The sequence below is a fragment of the Pezoporus occidentalis genome, unplaced genomic scaffold (genome assembly GCF_034315485.1).
Source record: "Pezoporus occidentalis ecotype Australia unplaced genomic scaffold, CSIRO_AGI_Poc_V1 ctg45, whole genome shotgun sequence".
Lineage (NCBI taxonomy): Eukaryota > Metazoa > Chordata > Aves > Psittaciformes > Psittacidae > Pezoporus > Pezoporus occidentalis.
The window spans coordinates 4796355-4821720 of NW_026915780.1; the positions used below are offsets into that span (position 1 = coordinate 4796355).

The following is a 25366-nucleotide window of genomic DNA, read 5'->3' on the forward strand; positions in this document are numbered from 1 at the left end:
CTGCTGAACGCACACACAGGAATCTCGTTTTTTAACTCCCAAATGTAATCCTGCTGGGTTTTTTTCCAGGCACCGCATCCAGGCTGAGAAGCAGGGGCAAAGTGGGTCCATCCCCTTGTACCTCTGCTCTGTGTGGACAGCCAAGGCAGCACAGCACTGCAGAGAGAAATCACTGCTTTGGACGGGGGCTGAGCCCTGATTGTGCACACGGGCAAAATACCCCATTTCAGGGAGGCACTGAAACAGGGTGCCCAGAGAAGCTGTGGCTGCCCCATCCCTGGCAGTGTTCAAGGCCAGGCTGGACACAGGGGCTTGGAACAACCTGCTCTAGTGGAAGGTGTCCCTGCCCATGGCAGGGGTTGGAGCTGTAAGGTCCCTTCCAACACAAACCAGTCTGGGATTCTGTGATCTCAGGAGACAGGAACCACGGCAGATGAGACTTGCAGCAAGCGGGCAGGTATGGAGAAGCCAGCGATGACAGGTACTGTGCTCCCTTCTCACCAGGGTTGTCACAACATGATCTCAAAGCAAGAGAGAAAAGCAAAGTCAGAACGTGGCTATCCACCACTCCAAAAATAGCTGTTCCTCCCTCTGCCCTTCCCAGAAATAGAACATGAAACCACAGCATCTTGGCCAAATTGGAATTTGCATAGTCCTGTGAAGCATTTCCTTCAGTTAGGAATGATTTAATTATTCTTCACTTCCTCTTCTAGAAATCATTCCTGGATAATGAGGTTAGCATAGAGCAGATATGTTTCAGTCAAGAAATAGATGTAATTCAGTGCCAGAAGGCTTTTACAGTTAAGGGGAAAAAAAAGGGGGTTGGACACTTCTACACAGAAGCAGCAATGTAGAGAGGGTTGGCAACAGTCTGGGACACCAGGTCATCGGGTGCTTTAACCCAGTGCTGTCAGCCCCCTCAAGAATCAGAGGACAGCCACAACCCTCTTGTGGCCCAGATCCTTACACAAGGATAACAAGGTATATTTTGAATAACTCTTAAGTGATGATAAGTTATATTACCTCTAGAGAGTTGTTTATCTCTGCAACTGAACCACTGAAGTCAAAGTAGAGTAGAGCTAAAATACTTCTAGCATAAAATGGAAGACCTATTGCTGCACCTTACCATGGACTTTGGGAACTGAATCCTGCATGGCAGCCAAATACGTTTTATGATAAATAGCTTGTAGAACCTAGCTTTTATTATTCAAGCAACCATCAAAATAACCTTGCCACATCAAACAAACGTAGCCATTGCTACAATTAAACTGAGAAAAAGGTTCTTTTTAAAGCTTGGTTGGACAGACCTCAGTGATTTGGTGTTTAGGAAGGGAGAGGAACAGTTTGGGGTTGGTAAAAATCCTACAGTGGAATGTAAGGGGTTTTTCTCAGACCATGGGGAAAACAAAGACTATGAACATGGGCAGAGACTTTGTATCTTGTAACCATGTTCTAGGACGTAACAGGGAGTCACAAAACGTTTCCAAAGTTCAAAAAGTACCTACACTGAAAAAAGTGCTTTGCCTCAATTGTTATGGGAGCAACTGGAGCAATGCTGCATGTGTGAAAGCCTCCCCCTCAGAACAGAGTGTCTAATGCAGTAGTTTGCACCAAACTGCATTTGCTCCATACCAACTCTGTCTTCAACAGCTCCATTAATAAACCATGGTTCTATGGAGCTTTTCAGAATTTAACCACATTGCCAGAACCTTAACTTTATACTTTCTGAATTATTCCTTGGTTGGTTTTGGGTCAGTTTAGCAGAGTTGATACAAAGCTGTTCCCTATGAGATAAAACACACACACAAAGTAAAACACTGTGCCTACAAACTCAGCATCATTTCAAAGGTGGCTTTTTCACTTCAGCTGGTCCTTTAGTCAATGCTGGATGCATCACCAAAGTTCTATTAGCTAATACTTTCTAGCATAAATAACATTTGCAGCCTCTGGGACTCTATTTACCTTTCACAATCTCTACTTTTTGTATCCATACAGGGAAACAAAAAATATCCAAACTAATGTCTAAAATGTAATTATCACCTCTTTGGGTACCACCTAAACAAAGGCAGAAAACCTCAGTGACCCAGTATCAAATTAAAGCTGGAGGACTGCTCTGGTTATATTGAACAATTAGCATTTAATCTGCATCTTTAGGATGCAAATTAGTGAACAGAAAAATCTTGCAGCATGTCCTAGAAAATGAATCAGGCCAAAAATATTCAAGACACTTGGAGCAAAGAATGTGATGGCAAGGATGACAGAAAATTACTCTGTTCCTCTGATGGGTGGGTCGTAGTTTAGAAGTCTTGGCTGAATGTCCATAAGAGAAGGCAGGGAACAACCCCTCAAGCAGAACACCAGCTTTGGAAGTCTGTATCAGAGCTTCTTGTGTCCTATGAAGTGGAGACCCAACCAGAGTCTTTCTGCAGGCTCCAAAATGGGAACTTTCCAGAACTGAATCCACCAAACTTAAGGGACAGAGAGGTAGCGGATGCAAATTCAACATGAACCCATTGTACTGCAGCTCCATGCTTTCCTTTGTTCTCTCTACACTGGGAAAGTCATCACTGCTGGAAAACATCAAGACGTTTCTTGATCTGCCCACTTGCATTTGTCTCTAAACAAACAGTAATGTTCCATTTCAGCTCTTCAGTGCCTTCCCACTGTGACCCTCCAGCCACCGTTACGGATGAACCAAAGCTCACTGTCAGTCCTGCTCGTGTCTGCAAGTTGCCTTCTCTCCCCTGTTCAACACACCCAAAGCACTCAAGCCCTGCTTCATCTGGCCATTTACAACAGAGGTTTTTAAAACTCACAAACTGTGACAATGGGTTGTGTAACACTCCAAACTGATGGTTAGACCTGATGATTTCAGTCCATATATGCTTATTTCCTGGCTAGGAGACCCCCAAATACACAAACCAGCAATGTGGAAGTTGGGGATTTATTGCTGTATTTTAGATTTTCCCGCTGCTATTTGATTCTTTCTTTCTTTTATGGAAGAGCTTTTCTTTCTTCAGAGATCCCTGCAAAATGTCTGATGAACATAATCTCCTGCATGTTCAGAAGTCCTCATTGTATGGATTAAATAAATCCAGTTCTGAAAGTGATGGCTACTTGGCTGCTGAGACACTGTTTTCTGTCAGGTCGGGAGTGCTCTGTCTTTAGGATCTTTAGTGAAGTCACCCTGAGGTTGTTTTCTACGTACAGTTCTCCAGTATTAGTAGCTCTACAGCTACTAAGACACAGAAAGGAAGAAGAGTTTCAGAATGATATAAATTCAAATGATCTTGAAAGACAGAATATATATAAAAGCTATTACTGCCCATTGAGACCATACATAGTTTTGATTTATATTTTAAAAGAGTTTATCAGAAAAGTTACATTGTACATTGCACATTCTTCTGAACATTATACAAATCAATGTGTGAATGCTCTCATCTATGAAACAAGCTATTAGGGAACACACTGGTAAGTTGTAGTTACCTAATCACAGAATCATAGAATGGTTAGGGTTGGAAGGGAGCCTTAGGATCATCTAAGTTCCAAATGTATTTGTTATTGCACATGAACAGAGTATTTTTAGAGGGTAATAAAGGCCAATATTTCAAAGTGGCTTAACAGTGTCTCTAGTATCAGATAATGAGAAATTCCCTCAATGCCACTAAACTGGACTTTGTTTTACAGCAACTGATCTTACAACTGGCATATTTAACTGAAATAATAGTTGTTAATCCTGTTTGTTAGCCTGGAACTCTGGATTCACTATGCACTGATGTTTGATCGTCTGTGGTGTGGGCTTGGAAAGAACTCTTGCTTCCTCTCACCTGTGTGTATGCAATCAACCATACTACGTTAATCTTACAGTCATATCAGTAAAGCTTCCAGCCATGCCCCCTCACCAGGACCTGGAGCAAGGAGTTACAGTTCAGAGAAGACAGCTCCTTGTAAAACACTCTGCAATTGACTGCATTTCAATATAGCATAAAATGATGAACTGTGTGGGAATTCTTTGGGAATTATATAATGCATATTCATCTGCCCATCAGCTCTCGCTTGATTTGTGTCCCCATCACACACAATGCACAATGATAACAGGTAAATATTTAAGAAGTTTGTGGTAGCTGTTAACCACTTGCAGGTAATTCTCTTAGGAGAAGACCTATGACACTGGTACACTGAATACATTTCTTCAGCTATGGTGCATGCAGTAAGCAAGCTCTGAAAGTCAGAGCTGCTTTCGAAGCAGAATGTGTCTCAAATCGAGCTTAGCTTGAAGGAAGAGCTTGAAATGTGCCTCTCACCAAAAGATTTCCAAATGGAACTGCAATAACATGTTAATTAGAAAATTCTTTACATAGCAAAAGGCTCCCAATGAACAATTACTTTATATTTCACATAAACCTTTTCTAACACAATCTTTACATGGGGAAAAGCAAATGTGGAAGAAAGAATAACAGCACAGAAAACATCATATGAAATGTTGTATTTGAGCACTTCCCAAGTAGCGATTAAACGTTTCTGTGGAAATCTGCCTCAGACCTTTATCCCAAAGCACAATAAAACTAAGGAAAACTGACGGATGATACCATCATTCTCTCCTAGCACAAAAACTGCAAAATCTGGGAAAAAATTTAAATGGCAGACTGTTAGAGAACCATCACCTGATATACAAGATTAGCACTGGATCAAGTCACGTATAAAATTCAGGCCCTTTTTAATACATTCTCAATACAGGTCTTTTCTTCTAAATCAGGGAAGCCCAGATGCAACATCTGATACTGAAGATGCTGTTCCAAGGAAATAGACTGGATTGACTGGGCTGAGGAAGGGCACATAAAGGCAAAGCTCCCCAGAATCACAGAGTAGTTTGTGTTAGAAGGGAACTTCAAAGTTCATCCAGTCCAAACCCCCTGCAATGTGCAGGGACATCTTCAATTAGATCAGGTTGCCCAGAACCACATCCAGCCTGGCCTTGAAAGGTCTCCAGGGATGGAGCATCTACCACCTCTCTGAGCAACCTGTTCTAGTTGTGTAAATATATATGGAATATAAAGCAGTTTTGAGTCCTGTCATTAGCACACATGGCCTGCCACTGGTGCAGCCAGCTACCACCACCAGACCTGTGCCCACAGTGCCTAATGCAGACAATCCATAAATGCCTGTCCCAAACAGAACAGAGGGTGGGGAATGCAGGCAGCTCTTAACAGCTCCTGCACAACAGCACAGCACATCTTACTACTAAACCAACATCTGCATTTAGTGCAGCAATGGAATCACACTTAAGGGGATGAAGCAAGTGACCTCTTCCCAGAATAACTCTCCACAATGGTACATGCCCTTTTAAAACAAGGATGAAAGAAAGTCAGTGGTTCTAATTCATTTGTGCATATGCTTCTCCACAGAATTTTGTGGACAAAAATCAAATACAACACAGACACTTCTTTCAACAGTTACTGTGTACAGAATACAGTATATAGAACTGAGAGATGTGGAATATTTACAGCTGTAACATTAGGCAAAGGCTTGACCTTGTATTTCTGAGAACTGCTGAGTAGCTGATGAGCCTGTTCAGGTTGTTTCATGGACTAAAGCAGTCCTTTTATATAAACCTGGGTATCCAGCCCTTCACAGTCCTTCAAAGAGCTCTGCACTTTCCTCCATAAAGGGTTTGCTTTTAGCACTATAGTAAGTAGTTAAGTATTGCCACTCACTTCCTAGCCTCATGCATAACTGCAGAAGCCAAGCTAAAATAGTACCCCAAACTAGGAGACCTATTAACAAGTATGAATCAAAACCTGATCTCTGCTGACACACGTCAGCAAAACAGCCTAAACTGCCGCAGCTAAGGACTGCCTCACATTGGCACAACTCATCACATTAATCAACCTTAACACAAGCATTTTGTAGTGCGGTTATGATCATTTTAGACTTGCAGATAAGACTATATTGAGCAGAATAACTGTAGTTCACTGTTGCAGCATCTGTAGTCTCAATTCTAGTCTAACAACCTCCCCAGCCATTTCAGTTCAGCTGAGAGAAAACCTGCAAACAACCTGAAATGCATTAATAATGATAATAATGGTAATAGTTGTAATAATAATGCTAGAAGAGAACGTCAGAAATCATCTAATCTACCCTCCTACTCTTTTATTGTTGAAGATTTCACAGTTGTTGATCAAACTGATATGGGAGGGGGTTTTTCTATAGGTATAAGGAGAATTACCACATTAATTCTTTGCCTATCAACACGCAAAGAGCCCATGCAGGGGGATTAATTCACTAAAGCGGGCATTTAGAATCACAGAATAGTTAGGGTTGGAAATGACCTTAAGATCATCCAGTTCCAACCCCCTTGCCATGGGCAGGGACACCTTTGAAGCTGACAGAAAGTAAGGAAAGTCTGTAATAGCGCTGCTCCTCTTCACTTGTTTCTTTGTATAAGGCACTGCCATCTGCTTGTTTTACAAAACCACACTTGTTAAGTGTCATTTACCCCAGTTTTGCTCAGAAATCCTTCGGGACTCTCAGCCTGTAACACTGTAAACTCCACTCCAAGTGAATCATCAGTGACTGAGATTCTCCTAAGTCAGCCAAAACCACAAAACCAATCCTTCCCTCCCCAAAACACTTGAGGCAAATTGCCAATTACAGCAATTATAATGATTTTTCATATATTAAGCTTTCTATCTCTTGATTCTTAATGAGATCTCCAGCACTGGAGAGGTTTCTACTGTAAATAAAATGTCTGATTATAAAATAAACAGAGAGAAAAGCAAATACTTCCCCAAATCCCACTCTCTTTCTCTCAAAAGGAGAAAAACTTTGCCAGTGAACCACTAACTTCCATGAGCGAGTTTTCTAGGCTGCAAATTAACAGTCCCTCCCTAACCCCCAGAAGGGCTCTGAGGGTTAAAGTTTGTAAAATACATTGAACATGGAAAGGCCACTGTGAGGTAGTATCATAGCACTCCCATTACCTAGCTTATATCTGTCTTTTTGCAGAACTACTAGAGCTTTTTTTACCCAATTTCACAAAGATTTCAACTCAACCTTTTCTGAAAGGAAAACTATAAATAGCCTCTTAGATTAAAACCCTTAACAGCTGAGAAAGCTGGAAAGAGAGGTAGATATTATCTACCTTTCAGTACTACAAATTGGGGCTGGAAGGGCTTAATTACCAAGATATACTTAAGAACACACTGAGGGCTACTATAAAAATTACTCCAATTACAGCAGCTCCACAGACATCACTCCACCTGGGAGAGAGGAAACTATCACTTCTATTTCTCTCTCTTCTCCATGCTAATAAAGGGCATCATGAACAAACAGCAGCTTCACACCCTGCAACAGTTCTGCTGCGTGTGTAGTGTCTTGTCTCCCAGATGGCTTAACAGAATCTTTCATACCAGGCAAGCCAAGGGTCTGGCTTCTTTTGTTTTCACTTTGAAGTCTCAAAGTGAAGATACACTGCAGGCATAACCTAAGGCAACCAGCCAGTGTGTTAGCTTAGAAGTCCCTCAGGCAGAAAGAAATACTTTTTAACCCAGGATTTGGATTTGAATGTGGAATTCACGATTCCAGATGAATTACACACTTGCTGCTCTGAAACTGGTTCATGGTTTTCCTTACGATTTCATCTGTGATCAGGTATTCCTATTTATGATGTTATTAATGATTTTTATGATTACAAACGAATGTGTAATTCACAATGAATGTTCAGAGAAACAACTCCACTAGCAGTCCTGAGTCCTTCTGGTTTCAGTACTCCTTTGCTAAGCTTTTTGCAATGGTGCTCAACTGGATATTTGAAGTTCCTTCATATATTGTACCTGAAATCAGAAGAAAATATATTAGAAGACTATAAAACCACAGTGAGTATATGAAAGAGAGACCCAGATATTATTCTAATAGTTCATTTAAAACATTTACAATTACAAAGTAAAGATTTACTGAGCAAGTTCTAGAAACAAAATTACAATTATATTGTATATTTATAATACAATTTTAAAAACAATAATTATTTATATTATAATGTATAAATCATAGAATTATTTGGGTTGAAAGGGACCTTAAAGCTCATCTAGTTCCACCAGGGACACCTTCCACTAGATCAGGTTGCTCCAAGCCCTGTCCAACTTGGCCTTGAACACTGGGATGGGGCAGCCACAGCTTCTCTGGGCAACCTGCTTTTATTATATGCAGCAATTTAAGTACTCTTCTGCTGGTACCACATAATGACAAGACATTTTCCTGAAAAGCAATTCCTAAACAACCAACAAAATTAAGTATTTACAAATGCTATCAGCAATAAAACCAAAGGGTAATATAGTTAGAAATGGCAAAGTGTTAGGTCCCAGGATTATACTGGTAAACAAGGAAGTCTTGAAAATTAAACTCCACATAGATTCAGGGCTTAAAGCCAAAGAAGTTGTCATATTTTCTGAACTGTAATTTTCTTAATAGAATAGGACACAATGTGTGTGCCTGTATTTTACTGGTGTCTAATGAAACATTTTAGCCTTACGCACATACATATTTATTTATACCTAAACTTTTACCTTCTTATATCTGAGCCTTTGAATCAGTGTCGATTACAGACTCAAGGAAGAAATACCTTACAAAGAATAGCCAGTCATTCATCCTCCAAGTTGAGTACTACTAATGATGCAAGAAACACTTGTTTAAGAAACTATCACTCACCTATCTTGCAGTCACGGTAATACTTTTCTATTGGATAATTTTTTGTGAAGCCAACACCACCCATCCATTCAATACATTTACTAGTTGTCAGTGTTGCAACCTATGAATAGTTTCAGAGTTATAATTTCAGGATCCAACCTCATGCAAGTGGCAGTAAATTTTATCCTTTGTAGTTATTTAAAGTAGAAACAAACCAGCAATTAAAGCAGTCGCTTTACAGGGAAGAGCCAAATTAGAATAAAGCCAAATTAGAATAAAAATGACATTTTTCTGCATCAGAGGACATCAAGAACTCCCTAACCACTAGTGCAATAGTTCATATGCTGCACTATGAAAAAGACTAGCAGCAGCATGCAAGGCAGCAATTACAAAGAGGCAGAAGCAATCCAGTTTTAAGTCATATGAAGACTTGCAGTTGTGACCAGCAGAGTTGAAATGGCCACAAATGAAGTCTCATAATGCCATTTCTCCATCCACAAAAAGAGAATTCTGACAAAGTGCAATCTTTCTAGATGAGTGAAGATAATAATTCATTTTCTCTTTTAATGTTGTTGCTTGCTTGTCAAAATCTAGGGGTGTGAGCAGTTTATTCTCAGGTGGTCTACTTTACATTCCGTACATGGACTGGGAATGAGAAGCAAGATAAAAAGTACATCCACAGATTGCACTGCAAAATATGAATTAGAAGTTACACATCTATGATTCTATGATTCATCAACAGCTTAAGCTTTTAAACAGCGGGGAAATAAAGCCACAGAAGAAACTGCAAGTCACCTCAGCAGCGTAGTACTTGGCCATGCTTGCCTCCTTTATGAATGGCCTTCCTGTTTCTGCAAGACGGGCTGCGTTGTAGGTCAGCAACCTGGCTGCCTCCAACTGTGTGGCCACCTGAGCTATCTGGTGTTGCATCCCCTGTAATAAAGACACCACAAGTCAGACAGAACCAGGATCTAGTACTCAACTGGGATTTCTTGCAAGAGCCATTCTTTTCACCAAGGAACATACCTATACTCTAATACAGAAATACAAGATCCAAATGGACTGGTAATTCCAAATTCCTCTGCATCTATTGATACTGAAGTTGGGAAAACCTCTTGGCCACCAAAGTCTTTTTAGGAACTGCACTCTCATTTTCTCCTTTTTGTTGTATTTTGTTGTATTCAGAAGTACTGGGGAACTCCCTGCCTGACTGGCTGGGCAGGAGTATTACCTCTTTGCACCCATGAATATCAGGGAAAGCTTCAGCCAAATCTCAATGTTCTCCTCAGCACTGCAGAGACATGGGTAGGTCAAAGCTGTATTTTCATTTTGCAGCTCTCTATGAGCACATTCATACATTAATAAGCCTAGATCCCTGATGATGTGAAAACAAATACCTCTCAAATAAAGTCGAGAACCAGCAGGCTGATAAATACTTCTTCCCATGTCCCATAGCCATGAGACAAAGAGTTAGGAGCAGCATAAAGAAGACATGACCAATGAATGGATTTGAAGGAAAGGAAAAAGGTGATGGAGCTCACATCTAAATAGTAGGTATTACAGAAAAATGGGTTTATTTAAGGAGCCCCTAACACTATTATGATTGAAAATGAACATTTACTAGTCTAACTTTTACCCAAAACACAATGAAATCTTTCATCTTATTAGAACATTAACACTGCACCCTAAAATCTGCAAAAATATATATGCAGGTCAAAATAACAAAATGATTTGGCAATTAGAAATTCCATTTTCCATTCAAAAGACGCAGTTCTGATCATTTCCTAGATCTCTGTGGGCGCTTCCTAAAACCTGTATGAATTGTGAGTAGTACTAATGTTCCTTCAGCCAAGATGTAGGTTTCTTTTAACAAGAAAATTACTATAGTAATTACAATTATATATCTTCCTTATTAAACTATACATCATTTTTGCAACGAAGAGTTCTTTTCGTTTTAAGACACAGGTATTATCATGAAAATGCCTTTATATAACACAGGAAATCTAATAATTCAATCAGTTTCCTCATCTTTTTATTATTTCTAGTGTCCAGAAAAAGGCCTTCCCCTACACCTCCTGAAAGGGTATAAAAACTAGGCACGCATTCAACATACTGTGATATTAAAATCAGAAGAGAAAGCTGCTCCATGTGTATTATTTTCCAAGGCTGTCAATATGCTATCGAGCACAAGGACTTATGCCAACAATGCTTTGAAGTTTTAAAGTATTTACATGGCACTTGCAAAGGCACATAGCACTGAACTGACACACTTTATGTGGCTCAGCTGAAATTCTTCTCAAATATTAAGGGGAGACATGACACGAGGTGGAGCACAACTTACACAAAACAGATTACTCGTTTTACTGACTTCAACTACTGTGTTAACAACTACTCTCTTGGAGGACACTTCCCATGTGCTCATTAACAAGTACCTGGAAGTCGAATACACTTTTCCCAAACTGGACTCTCTCCTTTGTATAGGGAATTGTGTGGTCAAAACAGCCCTGTGCCAGTCCTAACATCTGTAAGAAATAAAGCATATGTTCAGGAAAGACTGGTTAACTGATTTTACCTAATTCAGGTGGTAACATTTGATGTTCTTCTGGTCAGGCACTTTACCTCTGTAAAAAGCTTAGTACTCAGGAGAAAAGTATTCTTCATACCTAGGGATTGCTACAACTTCCACAAAGCCAAAACATAATGAAGGTTCTGTATAGAATCTCAAGAGCCAGAATTTTACAGTTGTTAGACCTACTGCGGTGAGTTATGATGAAGAATAAAGTCAGAGGAGTTAAGCCTACTCCACACTACTCCATTCCTGAAAGAAACTTTCTTGCTATAGGCAAAGATTTGTGAAAACATTATCTCTACTTTTTGAACAAAACTGTGGTTGCACAAATATTAAGTGTTTCTTGGAAAATTCTTAATCACACAGGAAAATGACTAACTAAAGTTCTATAGATCTACATTACAATATTAAAGGAAAAATAATGTGAATGATTATTCAAAGCTATCTGCATCATCAAAATAATTACTTGTTTTATAGAAGACACCGGACTGTCAGAATTAACTATTTATTTCGGAAGTTAGAATATCAAGGTAGTGGAAGGAGAGAGAACATTTCTTCCAGCATTTTCTAGGAAAAAACAACCTCAGAGAACAGTTTTAGAAGACCCACTGTCTGTTCACACCTTGTTCACTCAGCAGGGAAGACAACAAAACACAAGTGGTACCTTGGAGAATAACATCTGGGAAAACTACACACCAACATTCATAAGGAAGTAACTCTCACCATAGAATGGTTTGGGTTGGAAAGGACCTTAAAGCTCATCCAGTTTCAACCCCCTGCCACGGGCAGGGATGCCTCACACTACACCATGTCACCCAAGGCTCCGTCCAGCCTGGCCTTGAACACTGCCAGGGATGGAGCATTTACAACTTTTCTGGGCAACCCATTCCAGTGCCTCAGCACCCTTACAGGGAAGAACTTCCTTATATCCAGCCTGAACTTCCCCTGTTTCAGACTGAACCCATCATCCCTATCACTCCAGTCCCTTATGAAGAGTCCCTCTCCATCATATTTGTAGGCCCCCTTCAGACACTGGAAGCTGCTCTGAGGTCTCCATGCAGCCTTCTCTTCTCCAGGCTGAACAGCCCCAACTTTCTCAGCCTGTCTTCATAATCTGAATTTCCCCTGTTTCAGTTTGAACCCATCACTGTCACTGGAGTCTCCTAGTGTCTGATTTGTTAGCCTGAAGAAACATTATGAAAGTAAACTAGTTTTATGTTTTTTTAACTATCAGATTTTGAGAAGTGTTCTCCATTCCAAAAAAAGATAGTAAAGAAAGGATCCTGCTTTTCATATATCTTGGGATATATAGGTATTAGTAAATAAGATCAGTTGGTTTTATTATGTAACTACCATCCATCTGAATGCATTCTGTCTACCTAGTTTTATTCTTAGAAAAAACAAAGATAGGAAATCAGATTAGGGGAAGCATCAAACAAAGGGAAAAAAGGAAAAAAAAAGAGGGAAATTAAGGGCATGAAGAACTATCAAAAAGTGAGGGATATAGTAAAATTGGAATCTCATAAAACTTTTCTACTTCAAGACAGGGTATTATAATGTGGCAGTCAGCTGCCACACTCAGGAGCTTAGTCAAACTACTTTCAGTGATGTACAATACTGTACGGGTATTTTTGGATAGACCCACATATTAAGCTGAAAGCCAAGGCCCCAAGAAGATAAAACCATGACCTTGCCTGGGTTCAGACATCTACACCTTCATCATTTAAGGTTCTAGAAAAAAACCCACAATATATAGGAAAATGGGGATCTGGGAAAAGAACATAAAGCAATGTTACTGTATCACCAGATTTGCTGCCTTCTGCTATAAACTCATATAGATGAACCAAGTATATCCACCTCAGTAGCTGTAACAATATATGGAGTTACCTCGCATTCACCTTTTCACAGCCACAATTACATTTTATAAGATGTTAATTACCTTCTAAAACTATTTCTACTGCCAAACTATATTCAATTCTACAGGGCTTTAGAACTGCTGTTCTTGTCCATTCAAGTGTACTTCTCTTAATTTGAGAGGTGCCAAGAAAGTAGTAACTTAAGATATAACAACCATCTGACCTTAACTTTTAGTTAGGTTGTAAATGTAACTTGGAGTAATTAAGCGTAAAATAAGGCCATTTATTTTACTGCCAGAGCCTTTATATTATTTATACCCCTGGTTTTTAAATGCCGTATCAAACTAAGTTTAATCACAGATAAGCTTTATAAATGATGGAAAAGCCAACCCATTTAGCAGCATAGTATACTCCCACCTGGAAAGTCTAAATTTCATGAGGAACACTCCTGGTCTGTCTGTAAACTAGGGCAAAAGATAAGGGAGACTGGTAGCACAGACATATTATATCCTATACAACACAGCTACATCCACAACACAGTAGAAACAGAGAAAGCATTACTTTCAGAAGTAAGCTAAAAACATAAATACTTGTCCTATGTCATTTTATTATAGGGCTGAACCCGATTTCCATGGAAATCAGCAGTAATCTGAGACCCAAACTGAGTTTACAACAAAAAACATTTTAAACTCCAAGGTCAGTAAATATTTCCCCCTAAGATGCCATAATGTGCAAGTTTCAAATACAATGAACTAGGATACCTCTGCTATAAAGAAAAGTATTTATTTTAAAAATAAGTAGACTTTTAAAAAGAAGTTGTTGGGAAAACATCATATAGAATAAAGTCACATTTGGTAATCCTACATAAGCCCAGTTGGAAGCATTAATATTACACATCTCAGTGAGTAATATTTTCTAATGGGAGTTTTCTTTGTAAAATAGATTTGCATAATGAAAGATGTTGCTCTACCTCAGAAGCAATACGTTAACCCTCAAAGACAAACTAATTGCTATTTAATGTTTTCTAAATCTATTGCTTATGTCACCAAAGGAGAATTTTACCATTTACAGTTGTTTCAGTATTTGACTGTAACTTAGCTACAGGAACAGTGACATCTAGTGGCAACTGAGGTTTTAATATAGTATTTTCTAAATAGTTTCTTCTTGTTAGCTTTAGGTATTTTGTAAATCTCAATCCAGTTCTGTACTGGCTATATTCAGTATTAAACAGAATTACCCACCTGTGCAGCAATACCTATTCTGCCAGTATTTAGCATTCCAATTGCATACTTATAGCCTTGTCCAACCTGCCCCAGGATATTGGTCTCAGGAACCTAAAAAAATAAAATACCACCGTTATTCCTGTTCTATTCTGCTTTGCAGCTTCTAGTAGAAAGGCTCAGAGGTAAATCAGTCTACAAGGTTTATTTATTAGTCCTCCCCAGTGAAACATAAAACATTAACTATAAACCCCTAACTATTCTGTGATTCTAAATTAGTCATTTGATTCTAGAATATCTGATTAGAACGTTTCCTCATGTGGTTATCATCAAATCACAGAACAGTTAGGGTTGGAAAGGACCTTAAGATCATCTAGTCCCAACCCTCCTGCCATAGGCAGGGACACCTCACCACAGACCATACTGCCCAAGACTGTCCAACACAGCTTTAAACACTGCCAGGGATGGGGCATTTACCACTTTTTTTAGCAATTATAAACTGGTGTTTGAGAAAAACTGTATTAAAACTTAAGTAAACTGACCTCCCTCAAGACTTCTGTGAAAGAACAGGGAGGAAAAAGTTAAAATATGCCAATTAACCAGTATGTCTGAGGAAAAAATATAATTAGGGGACTTAGTTAACATCCTTATATGTAGTCAAGTTCCAATGACATGCAAACTATGCTGCAATAGCTAAACAACCTGCAATACCTTAACATTTTCAAACGTTACTGGACAGGTAGAAGACGCTCTGATTCCAAGCTTGTCCTCCTTCTTCCCCACATGTAGCCCCTCTGTGTCACGATCTACTATGAAGCATGTAATTCCCCTGTATCCCTAGGATGAATTAAAAAGTAATCAAGAACTGTTTTCTTTTTATACTAATTGTGCTGGTTTTGGTTGTGTGGTGCTTAGTAGGTTAAACTGTGACACTAATATCAACAAACGGTATCAAAACATCTCATTCCAATACGGAAATTTTACACATGCTTAATACTATATTACCAAATAAAACACTGGTACCATCATTTGATCCCTCTATGTCTGCTAACTATGGTTTACACAGGCCAGGGATGCCTTTCTATTAAAATATTCCATGTGGAAAACATGATCAGAAGAACCTCGTAAGTTCTCTTGAGGAGAGAAGGAACTGGTTTTATGTAAATGAAACAAATAGGACTCTGATGTCTGTCTATACTGGAAATCACTGGGAAAGCAAATTATTGCTGTGCAGTGAAGTCAGTCCTTGCCATCAGAACATATGTCACAAACAGTGGGTTGTAAGAAGACATTGGGTATCTTTACTATGAAGTGGTCAATCAAATAATGGCTCTAAACCCATAGAATCCTAGAATGGTTTGTGTCGGAAGGGACCTTAAAGCTCACCCAGTTCCAACCCCTGCCACAGGCAGGGACACCTTCCACTAGAGCAGCTTGCTCCAAGCCCCTGTGTCCAACCTGGCCTTGAACACTGCCAGGGATGGGGCAGCCACAGCTTCTCTGGACACCCTGTGCCAGCGCCTCAGCACCCTCACAGGGAAGAGCTTCTGCCTAAGAGCTCATCTCAGTCTCCCCTCTGGCAGGTTAAAGCCATTCCCCTTGGCCTGTCCCTACAGGCCCTTGTCCCAAGCCCCTCTCTAGCTTTCCTGCAGCCCCTTCAGGCACTGGAGCTGCTCTCAGGTCTCCCCTTCAGGAGCCTTCTCTTCTCCAGGCTTACCCAGCCCAGCTCTCTCAGCCTGGCTCCAGAGCAGAGCTGCTCCGGCCCTTGCAGCATCTCCATGGCCTCCTTTGGACTTGCTCCAACAGCTCCATGTCCCTCTTGTGTTCAGTACAATGAAAGAAAGACCCTTCTTCTTACTTAGTCAAAACAGGAAATTTAATATAAAAAATATTTAAGTTAAAATTTTAAGAAAGAGATACTGAAAGAAGTTAAATAATAACTAAAAGTTTTAAATAACTTAGATTTGTATTTTATTATTACTCTACTCTACTGATATAGTTCAGTAGTTGACTTTTCTGAATCTACGACCTACATCCAAATTGGTGGCAAAACTTGAAATGTGTATATTCAGCTTTGGTTTTTTTACCTGAACACTCCTTTCTGTAGTATATCCTTGTTAGGTTTCCAGTGCATGTAGCCTAAGCTCTCTTTTGCCTTTTAATAACAGCAACTTTGTCAGTTAAGTCAGAAGCACTGGAAAGACACAGACTATCTGTTGTTCTTCCCTTACTCAGAATAATCCCAATGCACGCTGTGCTCTTCATCTAAGCAATTATGTTCCTGACATTTTTATTTTCCCTGGTGGGACGAATTTATTAAATTGCTCAGCAAGTTTTCAAGTTTTGTTGGAAAACATTTTTAAAGGTTTGCTGTCAGCCAGCAAAAGGTGCACGGAATATTAACCTTTAACATCAGATTATTGATATCAAATCCCTAGTTTCATATATCATGAGCTGTCACTGAAATGTGACTCTTCTTTAGCAACTTACTAAGGATGGATCTGTATTTGCCATCACGAAGAAAACTCCTGCATGTTCTGCTAAACTAATCCACATCTTTGAGCCATTGATGACATAGTAGTCTCCTCTCTTTTCAGCCCGAGTCTTCAAAGAGAAAGCATCACTGCCAGATCCAGCCTCCGAAAGGCAGAAACTACCTATCTGTCAAGGGAAAAAGTAGTCTTAGTTTTTACTGAACATATAGGTACATGTCTGCAATTAAAATAGTTATGAACAAGCACAAGTCTCTTAAATTCAAACATTTTAACCTACTGCATCAAAGTAATTAAGTTTCAGATATGGAGATTAAGAATAGAAACACTGTGTAATTACACATCTCTCAAAGTCAACTGCTTTAACATTCTTTTCCACAGTAAATTAAATTTTAATGAAACTAGTAACTGCCTTTCCACTTTTACCTCTCAGCTACTGGTGACAGGATGTATCTATAGCACCACAGATCTCAGTTCTACCCAGTGCTTCAAAGCTCACACATAAAGATTATTTTCCAATGCTGCTGCCACTGAAAGAAAAAGCCCCACTAATATCCCTGTCAAGAACCATATTCCAGTTCAGTAAAGTGAGACTTTGACTCACCGTATCTTTAGCCACTCTGGGCAAGTAAGTTCTTTTTTGTTCTTCTGTTCCATATGTGGTAAACAACTTATTTGTTAGTGTATTTTGGAGTTCACATAGAAGAGATACAGCTGGATCGACTTTGGCTAATTCTTCCACCACCAATATGATGGAAAAAAATGAAGCTCCAGTTCCTCCATATTCTTCCCCAAGCTCAATACTCATCAGCTGAAATAGAAAAGATGCAAATAAATTAATCTTAGTTCCTGTCAGCAACTTGTTAGTCCAACCTGATACTTAATATATTAAAATAACAGACACAGAATGTATTTCCAGATCTTTCTCCAGATAACTGTTTTCCTTCAATACCCTTAACAAACTAACAATTCCTCACAGAATCATAGAACCATTTAGGCTGGAAAAGACCTTTAAGATCATCGAGTTCAACTGTTAACTCAGCATGGCCGAGTCCACCACTAAACCATGTCCCTAAGTGCCACATCTACACATCTTTTAAACACCTCCAGCCACAGTGACTCAACCACTTCCCTGGGCAGCCTGTTCCAGTGCTTGTCAACCCTTTGAGGAAAGAAATGTTTCCTAATATCCAGTCTCAACCTTCCTTTGTGCAACTTGAGGCTGTTTTCTCTTGTTCTATTGCTCATTACTTGGGAGAAGAGACAGACCCCACCTCACTACAACCTCCTTGCAGGTAGCTGCAGAGAACAAGGAGGTCCCCCCTGAGCCTTCTCTTCTCCAGACTGGACCTCCCAGGTCCCTCAGTCATTCCCCATCATACTTGTGCTCCAGACCCTTCACCAGCTCCACTGCCCTTCTATGGACTTGCTTTAGCACCTCAATGTCTCTCTTGCAGTGAGAGGCCTGATGGCAGAAAAAGCTAAAATTGGATCCAGGAACGAACACCAAGGTTTCTGCAACACAAATCCTTGCGGTTGGCCAGTAAAGGCATGGAGGACTCCTGACACTCCAGCAAAACTTATCAGAGTCATGGCAGTTCAAGCACTCTACACAATTATGTTTATCCAATTGAAAAAACAAAACAAAACAAAAAGGCATGGGGGGGAAAACAAGGAACTAAAAGGTAAGACAAACAATGGTGTGGGAGAGGGAGGCATGGAAAGAATACTACAGTAAAAGATGGAGAGTTCTTAAAAATGGAGAGAAAGTTGCCTTGCTGTTGATAAATCTAGAATTTTTAATGATGCACTGGTTAATTTCAATTATATCTCTCAAACTTTTAATCTAAAAATCTGACAAGTGCACAGCTAGAGATTCCTAAAATCACCACCTTCTGAATAAAGGATTAAGTAAAAGTATGCAGACCCCTTGTTCAAACAATCCTTGTATTACAGAGTCTTCCATTTTTGAATTCTCATCCATTTTCTGTACCAAAGGTGCAACTCGCTCCTGAGCAAACTTTGTCACTGTAATGAAGAGAAGAAAGCAAGCATGTAAGTATTCCAACAGTCTCCTTAAAGATCAGTATCACAGTAACGTGGTACTTTGGACAGGTTATGCATATATCCCCTGACTCTCCCAGACAAGTGAACAAAAGGACAGAAAGTCGCCCAACTGAAACAAGGTGATGTGCTATAAGGCTCAATTATAACTGTTTTCTGTACTAAGCTACAACTCCCTAAATGGAAACATCCTATAAATCCAAGAACTTTGAAAGCATCTCAGCAACATTTATGCAACACTGGGTCACTGAAAAAAAAATACAGAAAATAATTCAAATACATCCCTTACTTGGTTAGCCATATCCTATTTCTTTATAAATTAAACCTGCAGTTTAGGAAGATGGTCTCAGGCTTTAACGTGTGTTATTATGTGTGCACAAAATCCTGTGAGACTATTTCTGTTTAACTGGAGCCTTTTACAAGCTCCCTCTAGGATGTGAAGGTTCTTATCCTTTCACGTTTGCTTTGAGGATCCCTTCTGAAACACTATCATCTTCGCGCAGGACTGGCTGCATTATAGACACATCACATCCATCACCATTCTGGATATACTGGAAATATCTGAAAACCAACTGGAGCAGTTACCTATAGCTGACCTAAACACTTCAGAAGCAGCATGAGTCAGAGCCAGGCAACTTCACTTCTGTGACAGCAATAGTTTTAAGCACTTACTATTTATTTATGTAACCTCACTGTGGTACATGGAACTGTGCTATCGTAACATGGAAAAAGAACACTACACTTCTCTCTTGTGAACTAAATCACTTATAAAATTAAGCACAACCCCCTCCCCCCCCCAGTCTCAATATTTACCTAGAATTAAACAATGAATTTTTAAAGCTAAGATTCCCCTTCTAGTTAAGACATCTTTGAATTTTAACTGCACAGACAATAGGTACCCATATTTTTCAGCATTGTCTCCTCTTCAGTGAATGTCTGAAGTGGAGCACAGACAACTCCATCACTGGCTAGATTTGGCATGGGTTCAGATCTGGAGGATCGAAAGGCACATGGAGAAGCCCTCCAAGGAGCCAAGTACACTGGCATATTTCTTTTCAGCTGTTGACAATAAACACAGAACATGCAAACAGTTACTAGAACTTGTATTTGTGTACACACAGCAATACACCATTTTATTCAGTGTTTTGATTCAGTAAATGATTAGGAACTATCATTTACATTCAACGTCTAGTTTGAAAGTTTTTGAGATGATACAAACCTCCCCACTCCCAGTGCCCTAAGAGAAAATATCCTTTAATTACTCTCCTTTTAACCTCAAACAGTTTTCTTCGTGGAAGCTTGCTAACATAATCCTATTCCACAACGGATTTACAAACATTAATTTTAGTCAATATACTGTATATATACAAGCACACTGATAATAGTATTTATTTTTATAGATGATTTTCCAAGTCTGTTGCAATATTCATAGTACTAAGTGTATGTTTTGATAGATTTAGTATCTTCATTAATAAACAGGGTAAGAGTAAATGTGAAATAGACTTACAAATGGTTTTTACAGAAGGCCAGTCAACTTTAATGATAAACTGAGCTTTTGATCTCAAAGGGGGGATGACAGAAACATGGCTTTACTCTCATAGGTCCCCAAACCCAATTTATGCTGTGGCTAGCATCTACAGATCAGATCTTCGCCACAGACTTCTGTCACTTCTGCTATGTCAGTCTAAAGTGTGGATATATTAATGTCTTACCAAGACAACTGCTGACAGAAACTCCCAGTAGAGACATAGCTGTGCCATAAAAATAATGTATATGTGAACATATGCCTGCTAACACACATTTTTGCCAGCGCACATTCTTAACCCCACAGTGAGCAGACCGACAGACTGTGCTGTAACCAGACTGCTATTCAGGTCTCTGATCACAAGACAATATCGCAGTGCACATTGATAGCAGCATTCCTCAAAACCCAGCAGAAACTTCGGGGTCAGGAAGTAAAAATTCCTTTGATCCTTCTAATAATTCACTCTCTTTTATGTTGGCTTTCAACGCTTGTCATCTCCCTGGCTGAAGAACTGATGCAAAGCAGATCTACGGACTCCTGTCTTAGACACAAGATGTGTAAGTCTATTATAGTAAGGAAACTCCAACTAGTCATGCTTGACAACTAAAACCAGCAAGAAGCGGTAATACAGAAAACAAGTATTTCTGTGAACATTCAATGTTTGTTCGCATTCAATACCCCATGTCACATATACTGACTAGTGGGGCTGATTCACGAATACAAAGTTTGGATGATCAGCAAGAGCTGCAACACTTTAATATTAAGATTCTGTTACTGGAGTTAGGTCTTCGCAGAAAACAAAGAGTTGACTTGATAGAAATGAAATTCAAAGCAACTGTGTTCCAGAAGTTGTCAGTCAGGAGTGGATTATTTAGAATCCTAGAATCGTTTGTGTTGGAAGGGACCTTAAAGCTCACCCAGTTCCAACCCCTGCCACAGGCAGGAACACCTTCCATTAGAACAGGCTGCTCCAAGCCCCATCCAGCCTGGCCTTGAGCACTGCCAGGGATGGGGCAGCCACAGCTTCTCTGGGCACCCTGTGCCAGCGCCTCAGCACCCTCACAGGGAACAGCTTCTGCCTAAGAGCTCATCTCAGTCTCCCCTCTGGCAGGTTAAAGCCATTCCCCTTGGCCTGTCCCTACAGGCCCTTGTCCCAAGCCCCTCTCCAGGTTTCCTGCAGCCCCTTCAGGCACTGGAGCTGCTCTCAGGTCTCCCCTTCAGGAGCCTTCTCTTCTCCAGGCTGACCCAGCCCAGCTCTCTCAGCCTGGCTCCAGAGCAGAGCTGCTCCAGCCCTCGCAGCATCTCTCTGGCCTCCTCTGGGCTCACTCCAACAGCTCCATGTCCATGCATTTGACCATGAGAGGCCTTAAGCATAGATTAAGCAAATAACAAGGATGTTAGCTGTCAATACTCTCAATACAGAATAACAGCTAGGATTGTTCTGATCCTTTTGTTCGAAGCTGATAAGCCTCCACAGAAATATGAAAGGATGACTCAAGGATGAGCTGACTTAGAGGATGAAGTCAAAAAGTAGACACCAGGGTAACAGGGACAACAGAGGGACATTGACCACCTGGATGACCCTAAGGAAACCCAGCTGTGGAATCAAGCATGTGCTCACTAAACTATGCCCATCATTATCATAGTAACAGCTCTCTATGCTGCTTTGCACCCAGAAGAACGTGAACATGAAAGTGCAGGGCTCAGGTCAGAGCTCCCACCAGCAACAATACCCTGGGTGAAGAGGACCAACGAGATGTTGCTGGATCCATAGGTGGTGATGCTTCTCCCTCTCCCTTTCTCCTTCTTTTCTTCTCCTCTTCTCTCTTTTTCATTTAATATTGACTAGATCAAAGTAAAAACACATGGCATGGGACTCTCTGATCCAGTTAAAATAATCATTGGTGAGTTATATCTAACCACATGCCTTGTATTTTGTATTAATACATCATAAAACTGATTGGCTGGTGTTATTTCACCTTAATTCAGTGCAAGTGTATCATGAACTTGGTTGTTGGTCCCAAGGGGAGGGAGGTCGTCTAAACTACTCCTTTTGGGTAGTGACATAGGGTCACTCAACACCTAGGAGTGCAAACATTCACCTGTTTAAGTCATAGAGGACTACAAATCTCACATACATCCTGCTTCTTCCACTCCTTTATTTCCAAACACAAAGAAAAGAACATTTTTCCTTCATGATGGCATAACCAAAGACACCTCACTGAGAATATTTCACCAACACTGACCAAGAGCTGCAGGGAAAATGCCTTCTTGAGAATACAAACCTATTTGGAAAGCTGTGAGGAGGTGAGCTCAGCAGGCAACAAGCCAGTACTGTTGAAGCAACAACTGGCAGTAAACTGGGATTACCTCTACTTCTGTTTGATGGCACCTGACACTCAGATGTGGGATTATCGTGGGTGAACACATCACCAGATCAATGCAGAGGACTCTGCTCCAGGCAAAGTTGGAAGTACAAACCTTGCAGACCACAACACCACCACCACTCCCACACAGAGCAGCAACCCATGCGTATGCCAGAGTAACAGCATAGCACAGAAATGGTGATTTCAACATTTAGATTTAAATTTTAATTTAGATTTTATTATTCTTTACACTTTTATTCCTACAATTCATAGAATATTCACAGACTGGTTTGGGTTGGAAGGGACCTTAAAGCTCATCCAGTTCCAACCCCTGCCACGGGCAGGGACACCTTCCACTGGAGCAGCTTGCTCCAAGCCCTGTCCAACCTGGCCTTCTTTCCTTGATGACTTTCATTCCTCTATCTGGCTTCCTGACAGCCTTTAGTCCTCAGCAGAGAAGTTGCACCACAGCAAACTTGCCTGCTCTCATTTATGGGTCAGTTTTCTGTATTTCAGTCATCACAACACTCTGCCATATGGCCTGAAATACAGCTCTCCAGCACGTTCCTTCCCTCTGCACAGTAAAAGCACAGACCCAGCGTTTTATTCTTGTTCCCTTTGCCTTAGATTACCCCTGCAGTAGCACAACCCTGTTTAGATGAGGGGACACCAAAGCACCTCTGCTGTCACCTCACAGACACCCCAGCCGCGGGCTGCTCCCCCCACCACACCATTTCACGAGGCCTTTTCTTAAGGCAGAGTTACCCCACAGCCCCTGTCCGGCGCAAGACAGGGAGAAAAGCGCTTTACACACGCACCCTCACCCCTGCACAGCTCCCGGAGCCACTCTCACCCTTAGCGGCCTGCAGGGTAACGCAGTTCCCCTTCCCCGGTCCCATCCCACCCCCGCTGCCCTCAAACACCCGCTTCACCTTCGCGCATCCCCTCAGCCAACCTCCCGCCGCCGCCGCCATATTGTTTCCGCCTCCCGCCCGCCCCCAACCCCCCCCCGACCCCCTCCCCGCCCCCCCCCCCCCCGCCTCCCCACGTGCGCGCGCAGCCCGGCGGGCCACGCCCCCCCCCCCGACAAGGTCTCGCGAGGTTACGGTGGGCCGGGCACAGCTGCCGAAGGCACAACAAACATGGCGGCGGCTGCGGTGGTGAGTAGCGTTCATCTCTTCTCCTCCTCATGCTCGCGGTCCTCTCGTTGTCGTCCAGCTTTGAGGCCGGGTGGAGGGGATGCGGCTGCTCTCCGCTCGCTGTGTGGAGCGGGCAAGCAAGCAAGCAAGCAGACAGGCAGAGCTGTGCTCCTCCATTGGGAGCGGGGGCCGAGGTCCACCGGTGTAGCCCCTCAGCGTCTCCCTTGTGTGGGAGCCGGGTTTAAGTGGAGGACTCCCGTGGCCGTGTCGCTTCCTGCCCCAGTGCGGAGGCGCCTGTGGGTCGGAGGAGGGTGGAAGACGCGCAGAGTTGCTGTTGCACCGTGAGGTGTGGATCGGGGGCGGCGGAGCGAGCCGCTGTCTGCGGCGGCTACTGTGGCGGGTGGCGGGGCTCGGCCGGCGCTGCGATGGGGGTGGAAATAGGTGATCTTAAAGTACTTTCCAACCCAAAGCGTTCTGTGATTCTCCTTCCCACGCGTAAAAGTCCTTCAGAAGGAGAAGAGAGGGCTTGGAGAGGGGCTGGGATCCTTCCCCCTTCCTTATTTTAGCTCTAAATCTTTTCCTCTGGAAAAGATGAGGCTGAGGCAAAGAATTCCCCCTTAATTCCTTTCAAGAAAACAGGGTACATGTTCTCATAGTCATTTGATTCTCTTACAGTTACACTGGTATAGGCGCAGGGAGAGCTTGGAGAGAGCCTGGGAGCTTACCTCCTTTAGTTTTAAATCATTTACTCTGGAAGAGATGAGGCTGAGGTAGAGAATCCCCCCCCCCCCCCTTAATTCCATAAAGGAAACCAGGATGCATGTGCTCATAGTCATATTATTTTAGTCTCGTAATTACGCAGTATGAGTTCTTGCTGTGTGTGTTAAACCACTGGTTTTATGCGTCTGAGTTATTTTCTTTAGCAGAATTTTTCAGGCAAAATACTTACACCACCTTTCATCCTTCTGGTGCTTCGGAGCCAATAATCTTAGTACAGATCATCACTGTAACTAGTGTTAGACTAGTACCTGAGTGGACGGTGAGTAACTGGTGTTCCACCCGTCAGTGTGTAAAGCTGGAGAAGGCGCAGTTTTGTCTGCGAAGGTGATGTCCTGTGTTAGCAGGACCTGAGGAGCACGTGGCATGATCAGCCCTGTTGGAGTGCGTGAAACACGAGCTGGTGTGCTCAGGTTGCTGATAGTGAGAATTGCATTTATTAGGTTGCAGTAGTGGCAGGGCGAGTGTCTGATCTGTATCATTCCTTCCTGAAAAGGAGAACTGCTGGTTGGATAGCCATAAGAAGTACCACCTAAAATCACAAAGGGTTCTTTTGTGCATGGATGTATAGAGGTTTGAGGCGGTGCTGAATGGCAGCAATTTACCTACATTGATATAAGAAAAAAGGATGAATGTTTTCAAATTAAATTGATGAGGTGAAGAAAGGAAGTTTGAT

General features: G+C 41.4%; 1 protein-coding gene across 2 annotated transcripts; it reads right to left on the reverse strand.

Moving 5' to 3' along the window:
- Positions 1-2924: 2924 nt before the first annotated feature.
- ACADSB (acyl-CoA dehydrogenase short/branched chain) lies at positions 2925-23768 on the reverse strand. Of its 2 annotated transcripts, XM_062635248.1 has the most exons (11): positions 23707-23768; positions 19783-19942; positions 18747-18847; positions 17424-17630; positions 16818-16988; positions 15039-15164; positions 14349-14441; positions 11115-11204; positions 9478-9615; positions 8704-8803; positions 2925-7832 (listed from the first exon to the last, which is right to left on the reverse strand). In XM_062635248.1, the coding sequence occupies exons 1-11, from the start codon at positions 23746-23748 to the stop codon at positions 7762-7764; spliced, it is 1299 nt and encodes a 432-aa protein (XP_062491232.1). In that variant the 5' UTR covers positions 23749-23768; the 3' UTR covers positions 2925-7761. The 2 variants fall into 2 exon arrangements, with proteins under 2 accessions (XP_062491232.1, XP_062491233.1); XM_062635249.1 differs by lacking the exons at positions 18747-18847; positions 23707-23768 and having other exon boundaries at positions 19783-19916.
- Between the last annotated feature and the right edge of the window lie 1598 nt (positions 23769-25366).

Bases quoted from the DNA above. Each gene is read 5' to 3' on its own strand.
- ACADSB (XM_062635248.1), bottom strand. From the start codon at position 23,748: ATGGCGGCGGCGGCGGGAGGTTGGCTGAGGGGATGCGCGAAG. The intron at 17,631-18,746 runs GTCTGCATACTT...TTTCTATTTCAG, and splicing joins AAGGATTGTTTGAACAAGGG to CTGATGAGTATTGAGCTTGG. The intron at 14,442-15,038 runs GTATTGCAGGTT...TTATTTTTTTAG, and splicing joins TAACGTTTGAAAATGTTAAG to GTTCCTGAGACCAATATCCT.